The 21436-nt window shown below is 37.0% G+C and overlaps 1 protein-coding gene across 7 annotated transcripts in view; it reads right to left on the bottom strand.

Annotated features, from left to right (window-relative positions):
- Positions 1 to 21436, bottom strand: part of NPAS3 (neuronal PAS domain protein 3) — a 599300-nt gene that overhangs the window by 12081 nt on the left and 565783 nt on the right. For all 7 annotated transcript variants that reach the window (XM_085225180.1, XM_085225181.1, XM_085225182.1 and 4 more), the window contains 2 exons: positions 20296 to 20489; positions 14094 to 14200 (listed from right to left, as the gene is read on the bottom strand). In XM_085225180.1, coding sequence (XP_085081306.1) covers positions 14094 to 14200; positions 20296 to 20489 — 301 coding nt within the window. The remainder of the gene's footprint in view (positions 1 to 14093; positions 14201 to 20295; positions 20490 to 21436) is intronic.

Below are 21436 nucleotides of genomic sequence, written 5' to 3'. Positions count from 1 at the left end.
AGTAAAATAGAACATTCAAAATGCTCTCGTTTACAGCTGACAGTAATATCGATATGCATGGAAGTCTAGAGTGATATTGTTTCCTTTCCTGAAAGCTGAACGCCCACAATTACATGCAGTAACTAGTAAATTCTACCTGCATATGTCACCTGTCATTTGTGCTGTCCTCTTTATAACAATTTCTACTCAAATTTACCATGATATACAAATATTAAAGGATGAATCCTCATAATTGCCCACAGTGGATATTTGAAAGTCAAGGTGAGTCACTATACAGTGACTTGACACAGCAATCCTGCACAATGATAGTTATGGAGACCCAGATCTCCTAGTCCTTTCGGTCCATCTCATTTTGGACATTTCCTCCTTCAGTACCTCTTACATTGGTTGTTGCACTGAGCATTTGTTTCATAGCTATGGAAGGAGGGAAAACTAAAACCTTACAAGCTATTTCTGAAGGAAAATGTGCTTTTTTTAAGAAAGAATTCAATGTATAGGTGTTGCATGCAAAAAATCTACAGCCAGAGTTCAGGCTCTCGAACTACTGCGCCCAAAGAAAATCTGAAATATTATCTTAAAAATAGGCTTTCCATGAAGTTCATGTTCCTGCAAATTCCCACTCTCTATTTGGTCAGCTCAGATATATTGCCACATACATAGAATTTTTCTCCCTGCAACTGTCTAAGGCACATTTCATATGAGAGATTTGTGGACCATGCTCTGGAGGAAGTCCCACGATTCAATATAAAAATTCTCTCTGTAAAGAGATTGTCTGGCAGACCAGCTGTGCTGTGCTGCTAAATCTGGTTCTTACATCCTTTGAGAGTACACTGGATAGTCTCAATCCAGGTCTGAAAGATCATACTGTAGCTTGGAAAAAAAATTCTCAATGCAATGCAAGAGAAAGAATGAAAACGTCTGATATGTTTTCTAATTTATAGTATTCTTTAACTGTTGGCATTGTCAAATTGAAACTTAGAAATTAAATGATATTTCTGAGAAAACGTACAACTAGAAGGACACATCAAGAAGGGAAATCTGTTTTCTTTATAACCTGCTGTTACTGAGGAAACTTGGTTTCATCTTGAGGATCTTCAGTTTGCAGGTATGGGGAGTCCATTAATAAATAAATAAAGTACAGAATTAGTCCAACTTAATTTGTGCTTCTGAAGTTATGTTTTGTTACTAGCCACAGATAACCGATTTCAGGTTAGTGTAAATTTAGGAAAATATAATGATATTTGGAACACGTTCTGAAGTTAATCAGACTGTATTTAAGACAATTCCCTTACTGAATTCAGGTCTGTGTTTTTGTACACCGAGAAATACAGAGTTTTAAGTTTCTGTTTGTTACCAAAATTGCTAGCAAAGCTGTTTTCTATTTAGCAAAAACATACATGGAATATCCAGCTGGCAGACAAAGTATGTGGGAAAGTAAGACTTGGGACCACATCAGTAGGATTTCTCAGATGACTGAAGTTGGATGTGATTGTGCAGGATTGGGTATATCAGCCTATTTGTAAGAACAGCACAAAAGGTGACTTCTCTTACAGACTTTGTTTCTCCTGCCAATACACGCATGTCTCCAAAATGTTAATGGAAGTTACGTACTTATAACAGAGAGGAGAAAAAAGACCTTGTTACCAAGCCAACTTGCATGGAAATACAGAGAAATCTTTCAAACACTGACTTCTCAGCTAATAGCTGTCAGGAGCAATTTTTACAATCAGTATAACTGTGAGGAAGAAACAAATTCTACATACTAGGAAAAAGACAACATATAATTATACATATATACACACGCGCACACACACACACATAGGTATCTATATAAACCCTTCAGTCAAAGGTAATCACTGAGGGCTGAGTGACATATTCCCTAAAATGGTGGATGCTAAACTTGTATAAAATTTGCTTAGCCATTACTTACTCTGCTTCAATTCAGTGGTTAGCATGCAAGAAATGCACAGTACGTAATGCTAAAAACTAAATTAAAAATCTCACTTGTTTCTCAAAGTATGAATATATTGCTATGTACACTGTTCCCAACAGAGGGATTTCAGTTTTCCTTGGTAGCTTTGTGCACAGCAATATACTTGTAGCAGTGTAGCAAAGGAGGGGGGAGAAGAAGAAACAGTCAGTGTTCTTTGCAGGAACCTATTTCTGTTCGGAAATCAAAATAAATCAGTACAAGTTTGTCTTCAGAAATATGGTTACAAAAGGAAAAAGAACATGGTTTCTTCCTGTGAGGCTGTTCTGAGAAATCAAAGCCAAAACTTCTAAATAGCGAGTTGTGTTTTAAAAGAAGGAAGTAGCTTAATTCAGTTTGAAGAGGAGATGAAGAAATTGTATATCAAAAGCAGTCTTTTAGCAAAGTCTCTTACAAAAGGACATTCTACTCATGTGCGTATGCATTTAAAAGCTACACTATATTGCGTATTCAGGTAAGTATTGAGTAAATAGGAAATGATGAGATCATCTTACATATTCACACAGCCTCACAAAGAGGTTCTTTATAATTAGTGAAAATATTGAGGTTACATCTGCTGTGCTATTCAGCCTTCTCCTTGAAATACCTTTATCAATGACTGAATATAGTATTGATACCAAATTCCTGTTGTAATAAACTTATAAGAATGTTTTTAATTTACTGCAATAGAATGAAAATGCCATATTTAATACCACAGTTGGATACTTAGCTACAGCCACAAGTACTCTTTCTACATTCACAAAACTGGCAGACGAAACATGAAAAGGAATACTGACTCTTTAATCTCTACTTCTCCACCTAAGGCCCAAGGCAAGCTGACAGGGTAACTTCGTTCTGGAAACAGAGGGTTTTTTTATATTTTTTTAATTCTGGATTACTTTTTCTTCTCTTTTTGAAAACTGTGGGCTATAGGGGAATGAGCCTGGCATAGACTTAAAACAAGAACAAGTTTCTTTATCTGAAAAGTTACAGTCCTTGATACTTACAGGAAGGTCATTTTCAAAACCCACAGGAAAAATAGCATCACAGCCAGAAAGAGTGCATTAAGTGCCTTATTTGCTTGTAACAGAGACAGTTTTTCATTTATAACAGCTCCGAGGATCAAGTGAGCCTTTGATGTTCTAAGGACTTTTCTATAGATTTTGCAATTAGTGAGTTAGATATTTTAAATAGTAGGCATACACAGACTGGATTTTAGCAATGAGAACAAAGGACTGAACAATATTGGTAATGCCAAATGATATCTGGTACTTAAACAAAATTATGAGATAAATAATGAAAGACCCATAGATATACTGCGAGCAAACACCTATACAATTCTCTGCAAACACTTCGATTTATCATTTCCTACACTGGGTGGGGTGAACATGAGGGGACGTAAGCAAGGCTTGTGCACAAATATGCTCTCTACACAGCAGGCCGAAAGCATTGCTTCCACAGCAAGTTGCTCAGGCAAAAATGACACCATTCTGTCACTGATGTCCCCATGGATCATGTTGCTGTGATCCTGTCCTTACCACAAATAGCTGCCTACCAGCCCTGGGATATTTCCAGTCTCTCATCAGAACATTTTTTTTGATTTAGGTAGAATTTGGTGTATTGTGTCAATAACACTTACTGAGACCTTGGCTGCTAACCTGCTGTTGATATTATAAGTAATATTTGCTTATCTCATCTTTTCCAAAGTCGAGTGGGAAAGAGCAGTGTCTATTCCTGAAGAAAAGCTATATACTGGTACCCAAACTCCCACCTAACTCTTCCATTCACATGAAATTGTTTTAAGCATATGCATTCACTCTAAAAATGCTGTGCATGGCAATTGATTGCTTACTTTTGCAGTATGGAATATTGCTAAATCATCCAGCGTGAGGATGCTACATATTTAAATACCTGACAAATTAGGCAAAAATAAGGATTAACAACCTTGATGGAAAAAAATTAAAGTGAAACCAAACCCTCTACTTAAGGCAGTAATCAACCATTTAGAAAAACTGAACTTTTTTTTCTCCTCTTCCTTACATGACGGCTAATACATACTATTACCCATGGTCCATCACTTAAAAATTGTCTTTTTATTCTGAAAACTTACGTTTAACAGTAACTATTATCAAGAATATATCATGCCAGGTAAGATGTTTATTTTAAAACATTATGTAGATATTGACAAATATAATGACAGAATCATACTACCTAATTCAATGTATCACTAGATGCACTCTTGTGGAAGATTATGATGTGCGTATCAGAAAACTCTTCTTTATATTCAACAGAAATGATGTAAATAAACTAAATTTCTTTAATAATAAAATGGATTGAAAAATAAACTCCAGATTTTTTCCACCTAGGATTCTCTAGGTTTTCTTTTCCCCTTCTTAACTTTTCCTCTCCCACGATCTATCTCCCTGTGACTTTTAAAACTTCAATCCAGCCATATAGTGATTTCCTTCTGCTAATATTGAAACGGTCCTTTAGAAACTCAAGCCTGCTTTGAACACCAACTTCAGACAGAACTTCCATTATCATTAATGAACTCTGTCTGTTCAAACTGGAGGGGAAAATGAAATCCCAGATCCAAATTTTGCCTTCAGGTACTAAAATGCAACATCAGAGGAGAAATTTGGCCCTGCTTGCTCAAGAAGCTTAAATCTGTTCTCCATCTCTCCAGTAATATTAATGTCCATCATATGAAAATCTATGTAAGCTTAATGACTTTAGAACATAACCCTTTCTATGCCAAATTTATCAGTGAACTATACATAGCTATATCTCCTACAAATAGGAAACAGTGATTTCACAGAGGCTGATCAAAATACAGAAGCTGATTGGCAACTATATTAATTTTCTTTTTGAATTTCATAAATTAAAGATGGCCTGTTTTGAGTGAAAGGATACTATCCTTTCAAATATGCTTTTGTTTATGGGTTGAGTCTCTGTATGGATGCTTGTACTAAGCAAAATGAATATGGTTTTCTCAGCTTAAACACTGCAGGAAAGAGATCCACAGCACAATGTCATGGTGGCATGGCACAACTGAATGTTGGAATGCCTTTAAACCCACAAAGACTTATCATCATCTCACTATTGGCAGTGAATGACATAAGGCATATTTAAAACATAATGCCCTTTTAAAACCAGATCACTGTAAAAAGAATAATAATTATTAAAAATCCCAGCAAAACTCCAAGCCCTACAAAGATAGCTTAGCACTACTCTCCCCTTGCCCGCAATCCATATAAAATAAGAATAAAATAATGTCTGAATAAGTAAGTTTCTTATGATCACAGAACCAATGCCTAACAGTCTGTGCAGGTTGGTTACAAAGGCTTCAGATGCTTGGCAGGGCATTCCCAAAATCCCCACTGGGCCAAAGTCTCAGGCAGCAGCCCATTGCTTTGTAAGTTACCAGATATCAAAAAAAACAATATTGATCCACCACTGACCGCACTGCACATGGATATCAAGACCACAGGTGATTTATGCAGGTTCTTTTACAGGAGTGCTAATAAGTTCTGTTGCCACACTATCTCATATTTGATATGTGCTACAGATTTTACTGATACTATTTTCATATCCTTCTGGCTTTGGAAACAGTCTCCCTCAGAGACAATAGGTCAACTGCCCAGACCTTTGAAAAAGAAAAAAGACGATGGAAAAAAGAGAAACGTAGCACTAATGTATTTCTAAAACTCTAGAAAGATCTGTAACAGCCTCTTCATACGTTAGCATAGTTTCATTTCAGGATGCAGTATTTCACAGCCTATGAAATTACAAAAAAATCTTATGTTGTCCCTGGATTTTCAATGGAGCAACACTCACTCTGCTTCTAACTCACATTATAAAGTAATATTTTTAGTCTCAATAATCTCAGGGCGAATCTCAACAGTGAAGGTAAAAGGTATGTGACTGGAAGTACTTTTCCGCTTCTTTTCTAAAATGGCATACATTTATAGAGGTGCAGCCAGCTGGCAGGTAGCAAAGTGATGACAAAAATAATTTAGTGGACAGAGTGAAGGTAACGCTGCTGGAGATACATGATAAAATCTTATATATTCTTATATTTTTAGATATTCCCACGGCCTTGCAATTCACCATGTTCTTCTGCAATCTGTCATAACATGAATATCAAAGAAGTATAAATTCATCAATGGGTTGGAAATTTTGAGCACAAAAAGCTTTAGGAAAAAAAAAAAAAAAGAAAATGGTTAAGGGAGTAACTGGCAAATCAATGGTTCCTAACAGAAGTCATGGCCCCTTAGCACAGTAGCTGTACTTACAAAGCCAGTCCTACATACATTTGTAATGTGCACGTAGGAGAAGAGGCTAGGTGTAAATTTCAACTGACCGATGCACTAGCATAGAAGCCCATTACAGTGGCTTCAAATGAAAATTGAGCATATATTTGGAGCTTAAAAAAGACTTAAAATATGGAAGTAAAAGCAGATTTCTGAAAATCTTTTCATTGCCTTGGACAATACTTGGCATATCAACCAAACTTTCTTTTCCCGTCTTTCTCTTGCAATTTTCCTTGCCATGAAAATATCTCCCGAGTGCACTTTTGTATACTTTCTTAACAGTTCACTTTCCTTCCTTTGTTTTAGTGGCAAGTGACAAATGTGTGGAGGCCATTTAGAGTCAGTTAGGCAGGCAGGATATTTCACTGACTAATGGTCAACTAGGGGAACAAAAAGCGAGCTATGAAAGACTTACAATGGAGAGCCTACAAACTGAAATGGGAACATAATAATCAGTACTGCATCAAAGAGTTGGATTTAATTTGAAGATGAAATAACACCAGGAATTAAGTAAAATAGTTTTGCTGGAAACTGTATTTGAGACATCTTGCAAAATAATTGTATACTGCTAAGCTGGAGAAGGCAATATTCTGTGATTAGGAAATAGCAAGTTCAGCAGTCAGTGGTTTAAATAGCTTAAAGTTTTAGCATTGTGAACTTCTCCAATTTGTTGACTATCTAAGAGACCTGATGCTTCTGATGAATAATATATTTTACATACCAAAACATTTGCCTAGTGATATACAATTAGCACGTGAAAAACTTAGCAATAAGATACTATAAAGATTAAAAATTTATCGAGACTTGAGATATCTGAATATTTAAATGGATAATTAGAATACTCAATATTACAATGTACAGGGCCTGCTCCAAAACATAAATGTAGGCAGTGGTATAAAGTCTTATCTCTTAAACAGTGAATAAACATGAATAAACAGTGTAATACAGAAAAAAGAGAGTGCAACATACATAATTGAAAATCACAGTGTTTTCTACCTTCTTCTAAAGTAACTGGCATTGATCACAGAGCTGAAAAAGAAAAGCTGAAAGAAACAGTTGCAGGAGCAAATGCTAGAGTTACAGGATTTCAGAAAGTGGCTAAAAGATATCAATCATGCATGCTCTTTGTTTGTTACTAAGCTTGTGTGATTCACTAGTTCTGAAAAACAAACACTAGGTATGGGCTGAAAACAAATTCCATTTTCATTCTTTTCCTAGTGTGAATTAAAAAAATGTTTTCTTTACATGTTTCAGTTTCTTCCATTTTCTTCTCTCTTGTTCCCTCACCTTGCTCTATCTCTACCATCTCCAATCAAAAGGTCATAAGGATGGTGGTCTGCAATGCAGAAATCATTGCTGGCCCATGATAAGGGCTTGGTATAGACGGGGAGGAAGACGGTGCAATACTTTGACAAAGAGATACATCAAGATGCCAGGCGAGTTTAGTTTAAGAATTAGCTAAATGCCAGACATTCTATCAACCTAATTTAGAATCAATCTTGCTTTTTAGTGATGATAATAAACTTGTACAAACATGAGATTCATTTGTATATTTTAGCATTTTATTTCAGTCCCAGAATGCAAAACCTGACATTGGAATCAGTTTGATTTTTTTGGTGATTGAAGATATTAAGCACTACAAGAGCATTGAAATTTCGATCTGATTAGGATAAAAATTCCTCAGGATCAAAACACTTCTTTTTTTCCCCCTACAGTTTTACTAATTGTGTGCTACTTGACATTGCAGAGTTATTCCACAGCATGATAGCAAAATATCTGAAGTGTATTTTACTGTTAGAAATTATCAACTCATTCTATTTGTTTTTCATGTATTTGAGGTTATTAAGAGAATAAAAAAAAAGTTTAACTGATGTGCATAAGTTAAGAGGGTTAGTTCAACTACAGCTGGTAGGCTAAAGCACTAAGCAGTATTTTGTACAGCAATAGGATTTTTTATACTGAACATAAGAAATAATGAATATATTATTTATTCAAAAGCAGACTGAGGGGGTAATACCCCTTGAAAAACATGGGAGCCATGAAAAAGGTGAATGTGCAGCATTTTATTTTCAGAAATACTGGATTATTCTAACCACTGAAAACTAGATAAAGTAGATGAAAGGGAATGCTACGAAACACACTCATCAGAGACCTTTGCTTTATGGGAAATGAACTGCCCTGGCTCACTGTTCCTGAGGAATTGTATTTCTTATAGCTGTAAATCAAATCCTGAAAGAATAGGATGGTATTTTCTATGCAATAACTGAGAATAGCAAATATCTTTTTTGTCAGTGTCAGGTTTCTGAATTTAGACCTCAATTAAGATTCCAAAATGAAAAAAACATGCATTATATGCCGATATATACCTTTGACAGTACTTTTACAAGCAATATATTCATTTTGAAATGGTGGCACATTGTTCTATATTTGTCCAAAAGTATAGTCCCTACTGCTTTTGGAGGTCTAACCTTTTAAACATCTTCGCAGCATTCTTAATGATCTTCATTGAACTGCAACAGCAAATACCTGAAGTCACTTTTCAGTGAGGATCATTTATTTTCTCAGTTCAGTGAAAGATGTACTCCTGTAGTATATGACACTAGCATATTTGCTTCTTAAATCAGAAAGATAGTCACAGACCTTTGTATAACAGTGGTAACCAAAGAGAAGTACACATGCATAGTATTTCAATCCGTAGAACATCACTGATTATCCTTGCTGAACCTTAAAGACAGTGTTCTGTCTAATACATCAGTAATTTTATTCATTTGCTTGATTTCTAATATTGATTTGACATAAAATGTATCCTGCCATCTTTTATATTGGGGATACTTTCTTACCATTGGAGCAAAGACAATTCTACCCATGCAAATAGATTCATGGCTTTCCTTTGAAAATTACTGAAACTTGATATGAAGTTCAGCCCTGCAATGTTTCTAGGCAGAGGTAAGTAGGAAGAGAGACCCTACCACCTTTTCTATTCTTAAAAGTGATCTAGTTGTAAGGGGTCTTTTCAGTATGTTAATTCTAGATGTTTAACTAGACAGTGTAAACCATTCAGCTTCTACTCTTTCATGCCACACATCCTAACAAAGAATTGTGTTATACAGAGCAGGATTAGGGATGGTATCTGAGCCAGGGTACAGTCAGACTTGCGATTTTTGAGATCTCATATTCAAACACAAGTTATTGCAGCTAAGTCAGTTGTGAGGTGTCAGCTGAACCATCAGATGTGTTATGATGCTGGACTGTGTACAGACTGTTAGACCACAGCACATTGTAACTATATTCTCAGTGAGAGACTTGATTTATTGTAAGTGGTATCTGTCAGGATTCTACAAGCAATTTATTCAATAAATGCATCAAAGATTAACAAATGAAAAGTTTCCCTAACTTCTGAAACCAAGAAGTCTTACAAAATGGGAAATACATTAATAAGGTGAAATTGTAACACCAATCAATTGGCTTGTATGAAACAAGACAGAAACGATATCCCTTTTTATTTATATTTGAGAAAAGCTTTTGCTTCAGTAATTTGTGGATTGTCACTGTATATTATTGTGTTGGAATAGATGCGGGAACATGTAAAGTATAAATATTATTTTACCAATTCACAAGGGCATTAGAATCTTAGAATCATAGAATTGTTTGAGTTGGAAGGGATCCTTAAAGGCCATCCACTCCACCTCGCCCACAATAAGCAGGGACACCTACAGCTACATCAGGTTGCTCAGAGCCCTATCCAGTCTGACCTTGAATGTCTCCAGAGATGGGGCACCCACCACGCCTCTGGACAACCCGTTCCAGTGCCTCACCATCATTACTGTAAAAAGCTTTCTTCTTATATCCAACCTAAATCCACCTTCTTTTAGTCTGAAATCATTTCCCCATGTCCTGTCACAACAAAAACCTATGAAAGCCTGTCCCTTCTTTCTTATAGCCCCCCGATAAAGGCTACTATGAGGTCTCACCAAAGCCTTCATTTCTCCTGAACATCCTCAGTTCTCTCAGCCTGTCTGCACAGGAAAGGTGTTCCATCCCTTGGCTCATTTTTGTGCCTCTCCTCTGGATTCATTCCAACAGATCCATGTCTTTCCTGTACTAAGGACTTCACATCTGGACACAGTACTCCAGGTTAGGTCTCATTAAGCTGTAACTAACATAACTCACAAAGTAGTTAAAAATTCCACTAAACCTAGTGGAATTTTTGCTATTCACTTCGTTGGGGTTAGGACTTGGATCTATATAAATTTGCTTTTTTAAGACATAATCCCCATGTCCTTTGAAGCAATGAAAGATTTTCCATTGACTGTAGCTGACCTTTAATTAGGGCAGCAGTTCCCTTACAAAAGATTGTTGTTACTGTTATAGTCCTGTAGACCTTCTTCACCATTATACTTGTTATTGTCACGTTCCTGAAATAGCTTTTGTCTTATCTGAGATAGAGTTAACAAGGCCTGTTTTTCACAGTTTCTAATAGGTTGCTATGATCTGAAGCCATCAACAGCTCTCTTTTTTTGTATGATTTTGTGCAGCATTTTCTTCTTTGTTTGTTTTCCTCTTTGATGCCTTTGAATAACCTGGATGAGAGGGCAGTGTATACTCGTCTTATTTTTTCCATTTTTTTCTAATATTTTGTCAATGCATAGGCAACAGTAACAATTTTATTTGTGTTTCTTTTTACCCTTAGATCTACCAATGCAATTTGGGATTCTTGTTTTAATCTCTAAAAACTATTTTCTATCCTTTAAAAAGCTATCAGATTTTTATATGCTCTCTGTAGGCATCTACTGAATACATCCTCTTCAGATTGATGCTTTCCCAAGTCCTGCATTTACTTTTTCACAGGGCCTTCTAACTGATACTTCAGCTTCCAGGTCCTCTTTAAAACATTGTATAACACTGCTTTTTCTCCATATCAAGCATGCATTCTGCACAGGACTGACAAACCTCCTGCTTTGTCTATTTAGGGAAACTACAGTTCTGCTGCCTCTTACCTTCTACAACCAGTGTCTGCAGTTCTTGAATTTTAGCTCTTTTTAAAATGTAATTAAATTTTATTTTTTAAAACTGAAACGAGTGTTTTATCTTTCTAGATTGGTTTAAACTTGATTTTCTGTGATGGAAAACTTGCTATGAAGTATTTTGGAGTTTAATGATTTCTTTCCCTTGGCATTTCTGCAAAGTACTTTTCCAAATGCTAGAAAAATCAAGCATCTTTTTGGGCATCACTTCAACCTTTGCAGCAGTTAAAATGGGCAAGTATATTTACTGAGCTATTCCCAAGTCTAATTTAAACTTCAAGATTATTCATCCAGAGCATGATTCTGAACAACATGAAAAGACAAATGCCTGTACCTGGGATGGACAGACTTCCTGTAATGCTACAGGCTGTGAACTGACTGGCTGGGTAGCTGCTTTGCTGAAAAGGTCCTGGTGGTCCTGATGGACAACAGACTAAGCACAAACTAGCAGTGTGCTTTAAGGGCTGTACGAAAGGGGATAACCAGAAGATCACAGAAAGTCATTATTTTCCTTTACTTGACCCTTTTTAGACTGCAGCTGGAAAATAACATCAAATTTGGGCTCTCCAGTACAAGCAAAATAGCGACAAATTTCAGTGAGCTCAACAGAGGGCCATCAAGATCTTAGGAGTTGGAGTGCTCATCCTGTAGGGAGAGGCTTGCTTGATCTGAAGAAGAGGTGGCTTTGGGAGACCTAACAGTCTGCTAAGATGCAGCTATGAGCTGCACAATCAAAACAGGGAAATTCTAACTAGCCAGATGGAAAAAAATCACTGTGGTGATAATTAAGCCCTTATTAAGGATAGTAGGAATAGGCTTCTCAGATAAGTTGTGGCATACCTGTCCTTTGAAGGCTTTCAAGACCAGCTAGCTAAAGACCTAAAAAATTTGCTTTGAATCAATTTTGATTCATATGATGTTTCAGAGTTCCTCCCAGCCTGAAAGATTTTATGAACATCCTGTTCCTATACGCCATGAGAACACCTGTAAATAAGAGACTTAATTAACTGGCCTCACCTACTGAAAATATTGAGCCTAGAAAGAATATCTATGCTGCAGTTACAGAAAAAGTTTGGAAATCTGCTGAAGTCAGACATACAGTGAGAGCAGAAACATCTACAGCAATGTGAAGCAATCACTGGGGTCTCCTGAGTCCTAGCCCAGTGCTCATACGCTAGGCCACACTGCGCTTACACTGTTTGAGTAAGAAGTCTCTAAGTTTTCTGAAGATGAATGTTTCATAAAGCATATTCTATTTCAGAGAGAAGTGGTCATTCAGAAGATTAAGGTCTTTTTCAAATGGGATGTTCATCTCTGCCAGGTGGTATGCTAAGTCTCAGTCATAAATATCTTTTATTTCCTTGGTCACATAATTCAGTGGAAAAGCAACTTGTCATTTTTTGACTTCCAGTTTCAAGAGAACCCAGTAAGTTTCTTGGTTTGTTCCTTCGTTTTTATCAACTGCCATATCCTTGTGGATATTAACACATCCAAATGTAAATGATGCTGAATGGCCATTTGTTTTTCATTATGGATAGTTGATTTTTTTCCACAGAATTTTATCTAACCTGACTTTCTTATGCTAAATGCACCTTACCTGCAAGTAATTTGAGGGACTATTTGAAAGCTTACAGAACTTGATAGTAGTGTTGGCTGCCAGATATTATCATAGAAGGGTCCTTCCTGTCTTGTTTTCCAGTTAAAGTTATTCTCCTATCTCTCTTACATATCAAGCAAAGGGACCAAAGATTTATAATGTCTTCTATCATACTGTATAATTTTTTAAGAACTTAATAAAGGTAGCTGGATTTGGGTTGCTATCTTTTCACTAGTGAGTGCTAACAGGACATGGTGCATGGATTCACCAAATTCTGCATTATAAAGACTTTGAAAAAGTAGAGCTATTCAAATGTGTGAGGAGCAGCTTTCAGATGGCCTTTTAAATTAGAAAAACATATAAGTCAATCATAAATCCAGTCAGTCACTGAAACTCCCAAAGAATTATCTGCAGGCATAGATAAACTAGAGATTATGGGCTTAAGCCTCTTTTCATACCAGGGTAAATCAGGAGCACCATCACTGAAGTCAACAGATCTCAACAAGGAAAGAATTAGGCCCTATGGCTTTTAATAAGAGGAATATAAACAGTTTAATTACAAGGAATCAAGCTGAACCTCCCTTCCCCCATACACAGACACATGCTCTCTGGTAATGTTTGTCTCTTGAAACATTTTTGTACTTGTATTTCCCTCATCCTGATCATCAGATACTACCTGTGTGGAAATAACAGGGACTTACATGCTGCAGGGATTGGGGCTGTTTAGATGTAAATGCACTGGGTGGCTTAAACACTGGTGGAGATATAGATCAGTTCTGTACTAAACAATATGGTGAAATCCCAAATAAGCTGTTTATTGACCTCCGTGTTATGACTCAAACAAAAAACAACTAGAGGAGTTCATTTTCTGTGTAGGAAAGGGGTTTCTCAGGTAAGTAATATCTCCTTGAGGGAGTAAAATAATGCACAGAACATGTACATGAACAGCTGCTGGAAACTCTAGTAACACAAATACAATTTTTTATTCCAACATATGTGAACTATGCTATGTATCTATTGAAAGACTTGAAAATAAGTGATACAAAAACCTAAATTTGTGCTACCCCCTATGAAGTTCTGTGATCAAAAAAAAGCAGCTGCAAGATGAAGGCTTCCAGTCAGGAAATATAGACAGTGGTTCAGGAACAATCTTATAGCAAATTATTTTGACAAAAAATGGAGGTACTTACAGTCCAAATGACTATGCCTGATGCCTTCCACATCTTCAGCATGAATAAAGTGATAACATCTCTTTCCTACGATATCTACAGGGGTCAAATCCATGTAATCACTAATCCTAAAAAGGAAAAAAAAAAATCTATAATTAAAGAAGGAAAATAACACAATAATTGTAAAGTGGCTAAGAAAGTGAAATCTGCAAAATAATTTTTTCACCACTATAATAGTGTCATGATGTCTCTTCTATAAATTCAAACAGAACATACCTGCACTAAGAAGAGGAAGCCTTAAAAACAAAAAGAGAAATCAATTTTTTAAAAAAACCTTGAAGTCATATAATTCACTGAGTAAGTGAAAAGTTATTTTGTTCCCTATTCTTCTTGTAGTGTAACACCAAGACAATATAATTCCATGAAGCTGTAAAGCATTTGCAACAATCCAAAATCTTTGTTAAAGGACCAAGATGATTCAAAATTGCACAATAAAGCAAAACTATGGTATGTTTATAACAAATGATTAGAGACACATTTCATTTAAACAGATTGGTCTTCTATTGCGTATATTCATGAAAAAGATCTTCAACCATCTCTTGGCACAAAGTCCAAACTGATATTTCAAGGGATATAATTTAAATGCTGAGACATACAGATGCCTCAAGGTGTTATCTTTTTCAGTCTAATTCATTTGGGAGCTCAGCTTTCACTCTGGGCCCTTTCAAATGGGACTTTGTTGTTTATTGCATGTAGAGACTTTAAAATCTATTCTTCAGACCTTTGTGTCTGTGAGCGTGTGCAAACTTTTGTCACTGAGTACCAAAATAACAATGCTTTTAAATGCAGTAGAGAAAATAAGACATTTGGAAAATGCCTTGCACATACCAGCAATTAAAAGTAAGATTGTTTTCTAGAAATTGAATAATCCTTAGGGTTTAAAGCATGCTATAATGGTTGGGTTTAAGCCCACTTCACAGTTGTAAGCCATAATAGGCATCCATTTAAGAGAGTTATAAGAAACACCAAATATCTTGATAGAACCAGACAGCTGAAACAACAGAATTGTGATCCAGAGTACAGGCCAGTGAGGAGATCAAACAGAAACTGGACCACACAGGTCCAAGGGGCTCCCAGCAGGCAGAGGTGGTGAGCATGAACCCTGAGGCACTGACTGGTAAAACTATCTGGGAGTGCATAGACAGGGAAGGCTGGAGGAGGAAGAGGAATGAAGTATTAGATAGTGTGACAGCAGCACTGATTGGCTTCATTGTCCCTATTAAACCCCTGCAAGACTGTCACAGGAGAAACAGATGGACTCAGATTTGCCAGACTGTCAGATCAAATTTAGCATAAAACACAACGGTCTTGTCCCACTTGCACGACAGAGCATGTTGAAGTCAAAGGACTGTTTAGTATTGTAATGTTTAGCCAGATGTGGGATACCCATGTAGGATACCCATCTACTGTTCACCACAAACTACAGTTGAAATGCATCTCTTCTACCTACTTGGAGATGACAACATTCATCAGGTAAAGAAGTCTGGGATGGTGGTAGTGGGACTCCCTACTCCTGCTGAGTTACACTACTTAGTTTGCACAGTGAATTAACAGCCATCAAGCAAAGGATCTAGGACCTCTGACCAGTGATAAGATACCTTATCAGAGCAAATGGAGTCTGACATTAAAAGTTTCCTGTCCTCTGGACCATATATTTTTTTTTATACGAAATCAAGTGTGTAAATAGTACATAGAACAGGAACAGAAACTCAAATCTCTCCTCTTCTCAGTTCTATACTCTCCTCATGGCATATTTTATTCTCTCTTTGGCCTAAGAATATTGTGTTTCTCTTAGGAGATGGCTCTGCTTCAAGTTCAGGAAGAAGTCCAGTACATAAAAAAGGACAGTCTCTTGACAGATTTTGACAGAACCAAGAGTTCTGTCACTCCTGGTCCTCATATGATTGTTCCAGAGGCTGCAGGGAAAGAAAGATATGACAGCTTGAACTGTCACGTTTGTGTTCTTTAACAGCATAGATATGGCCAGCAACAAGTATGAGAGCAGTTGTGTTGTAGAAGGGGAGAAATGGGTTGTGCAGCATCACAGCCACAGCCCTATGATGCACCCAGATGATGACTGCTACACTTCATGGGGAAGTCTATCATTCTGCACTCTGGTAAATTTGACTCAGGTGTATTTTGCTTCTATGCAGCAGTGTGTTTCTGTAAAGTTTTTACACTTAAAAATGAACAAAGCAAGGCAACTATAGAAGCAAATTCAGTCTCTTAAATTTAAGGAAAATATTAAGAAACAGCTCTTCAAAACAGACATGTAAAGGATAAAGGATTTTTTTTTAGATTAAAAAAAATGGAAGAAGAAACGGAAAGAATCGAGAGATGTATATGATGATCATTGAGAAGCAATGACACCAAAACCAGAAGGAAAAGAAATTATATCAAAGAGGACACTCATATCAAAAGTATCTAAGATGCAAAATAGATCACTAAAAGAGAGGAAAGGAAGAAATGTTATTTTTTAGAGCACTAGACCTTATGGTTCCCAGCCCAACAAAATGCTGAAGCAACAGGTAGATCAGTAAGAAATCAGTTCTGCTGAATAGGCAGGTCTCCATCCTCTAAAACATAAATACAGGTTTACCTGTAAACAGATTGGTGGTTCCACTGAATTACAGGACTATTAACATAACTGAAATTTAAAGACAGAGATACGTGCTTTGCTGAATTAGGACAAAAATGTGCAGATACTTGCACTTGAATTTCTGCAAACAAGATTTTTTTGCACATCTTAAGGAACTATTGGCAACCACAGTCATACCAACAGGCCAAACCCCTTATATTTGTGATATATAGTGAGTTGATACTGAAAAAACAGATTTATACTGTCTTCTAGCAGCGGTCTCTTTATTTTGGTTTTAGTTCTTTTATCATAGTCCAAGATGGCTTGTCCTCTGAAGGTGCCTTTCTCACTCCACTAACTAAGAAATAAATTCTAGACTATTTTACACTAGGTGGTGAAGTTTAGATGACGTGAATTTCACATTTGGGTAGCAGGCACATGGATTGACATATTGAATTTTACATCTCCATTCCATAATCACAGAATAAAATATTAATTCTTAGAAAGAGCTAGTGTACTAACTAATCTTGTTTCAAAAGGACATCAACAGTTGTTGACTAGTTTCTGCACTAACTCTAGGATTCTGAGGCAGATATCTTCTTTCAGAATGAAGTAACAAGATGCACCCAAAGACTTATGTCACTCTCACTCCCTGCTATTGCAATCAGGCAACCGCTTGGAAAACTAGTACTGTTGATCCCGCCCCTGCTGATCCAATGGTCCACTGTGAGCATTTATTTTGGTTAAGTAGCATGGCTTCTGCTCCATACTCCCTGCTGCTGCTAGAAACTCCCCATTGCTCCATAAATAATGCTTATGGCTTCCCCAGCATGAATCTATTTTTCTGTTTTCATCAGCATTGCACTTGCTTTACTGTTACACCACAAAGAATTTCCCTGCTGCCCCCAAATGTCAGGAGTCAAGCCCCATATATTCAGGAAAGGATACTTAAACTCCTTTTCTATAGCCCCAGAAGAGAGATACCAACTTCCTCGAGTCAGAGAATGGCCTTGGCACATGCCCAGATAATTCATCTGACAGCTTCATATCAGCTGTTCAGTTACTTCCTTGCCTTCTTTTGCCCTTTCCATTCCTCCAGCTTTAATAGTCTTATTCTACTTTGTACCTGCTATGAAATTTAAGTCCTGCCAATCTAACACTATTTTTCAGCAGTGGAAACCCCGCTGTCTCACTGAGCTAACATTCACCTCTCAGCCCTGGCAGAAGAGTTTCTACTCTTTGAAATTCCTTTTATAATTTTTTAACACTGCCACTGAGGCTTAAAAATGTAACTATTGCAACATAAATTCAAGTATCATTATATGCATTCTACCCTACTGTATAAGAAATCCATCATAGCCAGGGAAAAGCAAGTTTACGATATTGTCTTTACCTTTTCTAATGAAAAATGTTGTTATGCTCAGTGTTTTCTTGCATAAGTAAGTCAGCTAGCTTACCACAGTTTACCATGTTATTGGCTCTTACTTTGTGATTACCAAACAGCATTCCATGTGTGATGCACTTTAGGCTTTTCAGTGATGCCTTTCTCAAGGAATTTTAAGGATTAATTGCTACATGTAAATATATGGAAAGTTTGAAAAAACTGTTTAATTAAACACAAACACACAGTGTAGGGTTCTTAAAAATGCCAAATGGAAAGCAGAGAAGGTGTAAATCTTTCTAACACAATCAACAAATTTATATCATACTTGACCTGATGGAATAGTTCATTTTCCACATCCATTTCATTCCTGGCTTTTTTTTTTTTTCCCCATTGAGGTTGCCAGCAAAGGTAACAGTAAGTGCATGTGATTTCGTTAAAAGGAAATCTGTTAATTAGGAACTGGACAGATACCAGAAATTCATTTCACAGAGGCCATTGATGAGCTCTGCAGTGGTAGCTGCTTTCCATTACCACCAGGGTAGGTCACAGTCAAATCACATACTAAGGCTGAAGTTTTCTTTATATCCTACTGCTAAACCCCAGAGCTCTTTCATTAGCTGCCAGACTATACAGAATTTAGAAACTCATTGGGTAGACTCACAGGCAAAAAGCCAGTGTAAATTTTTATACTGTTATCAACTTCTTGTGTGACTTTGTGCAAACCACCTACTATGGCTCAATTTCTCCAAAGTTAAAAATGAGAATAATACATTTTCCTTTAGAAAATACTTTGGAAGTTTAGATGAAATGTTCTCTTTAATAGACAAGTAATATTTTTAATATTATTATTGTGGCAGTTTAGCAACATGACAGCAAAGATATACTCATAATTGAAACTCAAAATTATTGTAAATATGTAAGGCTCTGATTCAACAAATCATTTATGTTGATGTACTATTCTGAACAGAGGTGTTCCATTATTGCTCATAACAGAGAGCTTGAACTCTTATTTATAACATGCAATTTCTGCAGTCACATGAAAAGCTTGCCCGAGTCATCTCGCTTGTTCTACTTTTTGATGACAGGTTCTCTTGACAAAGTTTTGTGGCTTTTCTCTGAGATTTCCATTAACAGAACTCAAACTTCCTTATTATATCTTCCTTCTCAGATCTCTTCATTCTGCTCTAAATACCTGTTCTCTACATTTTTTTATATCTATTTTTAAAGGTCCCGATGGCAACAATAAGCATTAACAATCTTGCCCCAGCCTCCTGAGGCTCTCCCCATGCTGCCCAGGCCCAGGACTCCATGTCAGCCCGGTGCCATCACCCTATACCTCAGAGAGGCTTCAGCTCTGCAGGACAGCCCTGCCTGGCCATGGTCCTTGTTGAGCCAAGCCTACTCGCAGGGCTCATAACCTGGCCCTACTCCCCGGGAGGTGCCCGGTGCCCCAGACTAGGGCTGCGCTGCTGCCATTGGCCCCACTGCTCCTGGTGAGATGGGCTCTGAATGTCCTGGTAGGGCTTCCCTGCCCCAAATGGGGAGATCCTGCCACTCCTGATGCCCTAGCTATAGGGAGTAGACAGCTGAATTTAAATTCTGTCTGCTTTTCTAAATCGCTTGTCCCTGTTACATTAAACATGGCCCCCTCTCCCACCAACGCTTCATACACCTCTTCCCATTTCACTGCTGCCTTTCCTAATATGTCCTTAAACAATTTTAATCTACAGTTTTCCCACCTCTCCCAGCCTACTATCTAGGCCATCTGTGCTTCTGTTCTATTAAACACTAAGCACAATGTGTTGTAATCTACAAATTTGTTCAAAACCAGGAAACTGTAGATAAAGTGGGACTTGTGGAAACAGGGGAGCGTGTAAGGACAGCCATTTAAGTCATATGAGCAGCCCTGAATCTTGCCTCTGAGGGGTACAATGACAGATTGTAAAAAGCAAAGGAAGCTTAAAGGAAGCTCTTCTGATCTATCTTCCTCTATTTCAGGAACAATTCCTTCAAAACATAGAATTTAGTTTATACTCTAAGAATGCAACAGTAATGGAGATGATGACAAGTGTGAATCCAGTGCTTTCAAACAACACCAGAAAGACACTGCAGGAATCACAAATTTCAAAACTTTTTACTAAGCCAACGGAACAAAGAATATATGGAAGTAAAACAATTAAAAAAGGAGCAAAAATCTGTACCTATTTTCACAGTAAATGATATTGAGGTCCATATTCACACGAGTGACAAACATGTGGCAGTCAATCCTGACTTCATTAATTGTAGGAGGTGGCAAAGCATGAGCAACGACAACAAGTCCCATGATTTGGCTGGGTACTGTCCGTCCATGAGACAGCGACACTCTCAGACGTAAGCGGCCTGTTATATGAATCACCTGAAAAATAAAAACAGTAAAAGAAACTGCAGTGAATTCTGGATGTGACCACGACATCAGTTTCTTTTAAAGGATATAATTACTATATCCTATAGAACACTTACCACAGCCAGAAATTGTAATAATTAACTTCCAGTATTAGTCTTAAGCTTATTAACTGTCAATATGTCCTTATGGCAAAAAAAAATAAAATAAAATAAAAATATATATATTCACAGGCAAACGTTTCACATTCATCAAATAAAAACTCAGAACTCCTGTGCTATTGATTTTTACTGTAGTGGCTGTTACAGAAAGAGAATAATAATAACAGAAGAAACTCCTAGGAATCCAATAAAAGAAAGGACAGAAGGGGAGAAAATTGAAATAATGAAATGAGAAAAGGAACGTTAATTTCCTAACATTTTGAAACTGAATATGAGACTAAAAGATCATTAGTTTTGAAACTTTTCCATAATGGTTTTAATTTAATTGCTAGCTACCTACAACATGGAGACACTGCTCATAGCCTTGATTTACTTATTTCTGGTTGGCAATTTGAGAAGCAGCAGAGTACAAGTGTATGTATTGAAAACTCTAGGGGTTGGTGGTTTCTCTCCCTGTTCACAAAACAATGCCAGGAGATGCTCAGGAGATCTAGTTGTACTCCTGAAGAATGAAAGTCTAAGAACGTTGAATGAAATGGAACAAGCTGAAACTCTGGGTACAGAATAATCCAACAAGTTACAGCTTCACTCCTTCAGTAATTCTACCATGGAAAAAATACGAGTTGTTTTTTCAGTAGAATAAAAGCACCAGACTGAAAATGTAAACTGCAGTTCCTGTACAAATGCATAAGGTGTCTTAAGAACTGGCTGTTGGAGGCTCTTCCAGATTTTCATCCTCAGAGCGCGTTCCAACATCAGCATGAAGAACAGGACTACAGAGCAGAGGAGTCGCTTTCACTG

This window comes from Meleagris gallopavo, chromosome 5 (genome assembly GCF_905368555.1).
Source record: "Meleagris gallopavo chromosome 5, MGAL_WU_HG_1.1, whole genome shotgun sequence".
In the NCBI taxonomy this organism is placed as follows: domain Eukaryota; kingdom Metazoa; phylum Chordata; class Aves; order Galliformes; family Phasianidae; genus Meleagris; species Meleagris gallopavo.
The sequence above is the reverse complement of the archived record's forward strand: the minus strand, read 5'-3'. Positions and strand labels throughout refer to the sequence as shown.